This window comes from Stegastes partitus, unplaced genomic scaffold (assembly GCF_000690725.1).
Source record: "Stegastes partitus isolate 25-593 unplaced genomic scaffold, Stegastes_partitus-1.0.2 Scaffold1109, whole genome shotgun sequence".
In the NCBI taxonomy this organism is placed as follows: domain Eukaryota; kingdom Metazoa; phylum Chordata; class Actinopteri; family Pomacentridae; genus Stegastes; species Stegastes partitus.
Genome location: NW_007578840.1, coordinates 215,809 through 218,851, shown reverse-complemented (window position 1 = coordinate 218,851; position 3,043 = coordinate 215,809). Strand labels below are relative to the sequence as shown.

The 3,043-nt window shown below is 49.1% G+C and overlaps 1 protein-coding gene across 1 annotated transcript in view; it reads right to left on the bottom strand.

Annotated features, from left to right (window-relative positions):
- Nucleotides 1-3,043, bottom strand: part of cep85l (centrosomal protein 85L) — a 10,522-nt gene that overhangs the window by 2,418 nt on the left and 5,061 nt on the right. The window contains exons 4-10 of the mRNA XM_008296199.1: nt 2,562-2,571; nt 1,838-2,238; nt 1,597-1,749; nt 1,351-1,505; nt 487-604; nt 303-353; nt 100-180 (exon numbers count right to left, since the gene is read on the bottom strand). Of these exons, the coding sequence (XP_008294421.1) occupies nt 100-180; nt 303-353; nt 487-604; nt 1,351-1,505; nt 1,597-1,749; nt 1,838-2,238; nt 2,562-2,571 (969 nt within the window). The remainder of the gene's footprint in view (nt 1-99; nt 181-302; nt 354-486; nt 605-1,350; nt 1,506-1,596; nt 1,750-1,837; nt 2,239-2,561; nt 2,572-3,043) is intronic.

Here is a 3,043-nt window from a genome sequence, read left to right as displayed (position 1 = left end):
ATCTATCTATCTATCTATCTATCTATCTATCTATCTATCTATCTATCTATCTATCCTGATCAATAATCAATAACCACAGAGACACCTGAGCACTGATACCTGTGTGAAGGCTCTGGGTGGGGGGGGCAGGTTGTCCTGATCACAAACTCCTCTCTGCTCCTGCAGTCGACTACTGGTGGCCTGACAGGTGAAACAGGTGAGAAAGAAGCAGGTGGTCATTCTGGATGTCAAGTCAACACAACAAGACAATGTAGAACACGACACAATCACTACACAAAGGCTGTGTGTCTGTGTGAACTCACCGTCAGCTGTGACGTCAGTCTGTCAATCTGTTCTTTCTGATGTTTAAACAGCTGCAGGGAGCAGAGAAAGTACAGTTACAGTCTGTGTTTGTGTGTCTGTTGTTTGTGTCTGTTGTGTGTCTGTTGTTTGTGTCTGTTGTGTGTGTGTTGTGTGTGTGTCTGTTGTGTGTCTGTGTGTCTGTACCCTGCTGCTGTGGTTCTGCAGTTGCAGCAGTTGACTGTTTTCCACTTCGAGTCTCTTCAGGTCCTGAACAGGAAGCCGAACTCCATCATCCAGACACTGCTGCACCTTCTGCTGCAGGCTGCAACCACACACAGACACACAACAGACACACAACAGACACACAACAGACACAACCACACACAGACACACAACAGACACAATCACACACAGACACACAACCAAAGTAACACAACATTGTGTTTAAAAAACATTAAGCTGCTGTTCAAACTGCAGATATGAGGGTTGTTAAAAAATGTCAGACTGTACACAGAGCGTGTGCCTGGAGTGTGTGCGTGGAGCGTGTGCGTGGAGCGTGTGCGTGGAGCGTGTGCCTGGAGCGTGTGCGTGGAGCGTGTGCCTGGAGCGTGCGCCTGGAGCGTGTGCGTGGAGCGTGTGCGTGGAGCGTGTGCATGTGCGTGGAGCGTGTGCGTAGAGCGTGTGCAACATGTGCAGCAGTAACTGTCATGAGTCACAGTCACATGACTCCGTAGCAACATGAGGACGTTCCAGATGTGGTGAGTTCATCCTGAACTGTAACTCAGACTTCCTGTTGTTTCTTCCTCTGGTGGTAACCATGGTAACCACCACAGACACCTCACCTGGTCTGTCGACTGGTACTGTTGCACAGGTGGCCCGCTCGCTACGTGCACATGCACAGTCCTGGAACTTTGTGATCAGCCTTGTGTTTAGTGCAGAGCCAGCTGACATGTGGTCAGCGTTCTAACAGAACAGACGTGTGAAGCAACAGCTTCACAGGATGAACAGAAACCGGCAGAAAAAGACTTCAGTGGAACCAGCAGCTGATCAGGACAGGTGAGGACTCACCTGTGCACTGAAGCCATCAGTTCCTTCTCTCTCTGGTTCTGCAGCTCCATCTTCAGCTCCTTCTGCTTCATCAGAGCAGAGCCTTCATCCAAGCTCCTCTGCAGCAGAACCACAGCTTTCTGAAGATCCTCCACTCTCAGCTGCACCTGCTGCTGCTGAGGAGACAACATCTGGATCAACCTGAGGGCAACATCTGGAATAAACTAACCAAATGTCTGGTGGTTGTGTGTGTCCGTGGTTGTGTACCTGCTGTTGCTGCACCTGCACCTCCTCCAGCGTGGGCAGGTCTGACAGGTATTTCTCCAGCGTTTCTATGCGCTGCTGCTTCTCCTGGTTCTGGTCCGTTTCTCTCTGACACTTCTTCTTCAGGCTGCTGATGTATCGATCCCTGGTCTTGATCTGAGCAGACAGCAGTGAGAACATTGTTAAGCTCATTATTTGTTGGCAGCATCACCACTAGTGGATGAAGAGACGCCTGCTGCTTCACCTTCTCCTCCAGCTTGCGGACGTCTTCGCTGTATTTCTGTGTGACCTGCTTGAAGAACTCGTTCAGATGCAGAACTTCCAGTTCAGCAACAGCTAGTTTTCCTCGCAGGTCTTCGTCGCAGCAGATTCTGCTGCTCGACTGTTTGCAGGACATTCTCGGATCCTGAAGGAGCGACAGAAGTGGATCTAGTTTGGTCCTGCAGGTTTGTGACGACGGCACTGAGGAGCTGTGGCTCGGTGTCACCTGAAGATCGTCCAACCAGCCTCTCTGACTCTGCAGAACCTGCTGAGCTCGCAGTTCGTTCTCTCTGATCCGAGCGTGAAGCTGCAGAATCTGCTGCTTCTGTCTGAAACACAAAGATGGAATCCAGGTCGAGAAAACACCTGACCTGCAGAAAACCCCTCACACTGAAGGAACTCAGACAGTTGAGATGGTTGATGGAGAGCAGCTGTATGAAGGAGAACCTCCGTCCTGTAAACTGACTGTTCTCACTGTGAAGGAAAAATTACTTTCCTATTTGGAGTTCATCTTTTAGAGAAGATACTGAACCCTGATGGACCTCCTGAGGTAAATGTAGTGCTGTTGCAGATGTGCGCTCTGTAACCTCTATAGATTCTTGACCTCATGTAAACCTCATCGTAGGAGGACAGCCTGCACCTCTCAAGGTCAGATGATACCCAGGCGCTGACTTATCTTTGCTTCTCTTTCTCCCATAAATCTGGACGTGGCTCCCACTGAAGGAGGACATAAGACTAAGGAGTGATGCTGGCGTTGCATGTGTGGACTGCTGCTCTGTTGGTGTCACTTCTCCTGATGCATCAGTAAACCTCATTCCAACCTCAGTCATCTGAGTCTCTGGTGTGTCTCTGTGTCGGGCTCCTCATCCTACATCAGCCTCTTCCAGAATTTCCACAACACTCACAGAAGAACATCACAAGTTAAGATTTTAGTTCAACACGTGACCGAAGAAGCAGATTTTCTTGGTGGTGCGAGTTTCACCTGAAGGCAGCAGATTAAAGATCATCTCATGTATGTCTGTGCAAGACAACAAGGTTTTCTGTTTCATTCACATGAAATGTAAACGATGCATAAACACAGTGTGAAAGTCCTGATCCTCAACTGGTGGACACGAGAACCAAAGTGGTTCATCTGTCCGTCTGTCCATCTCATAACATCACTGACAGTCTGATTAAAACTCAATGACAA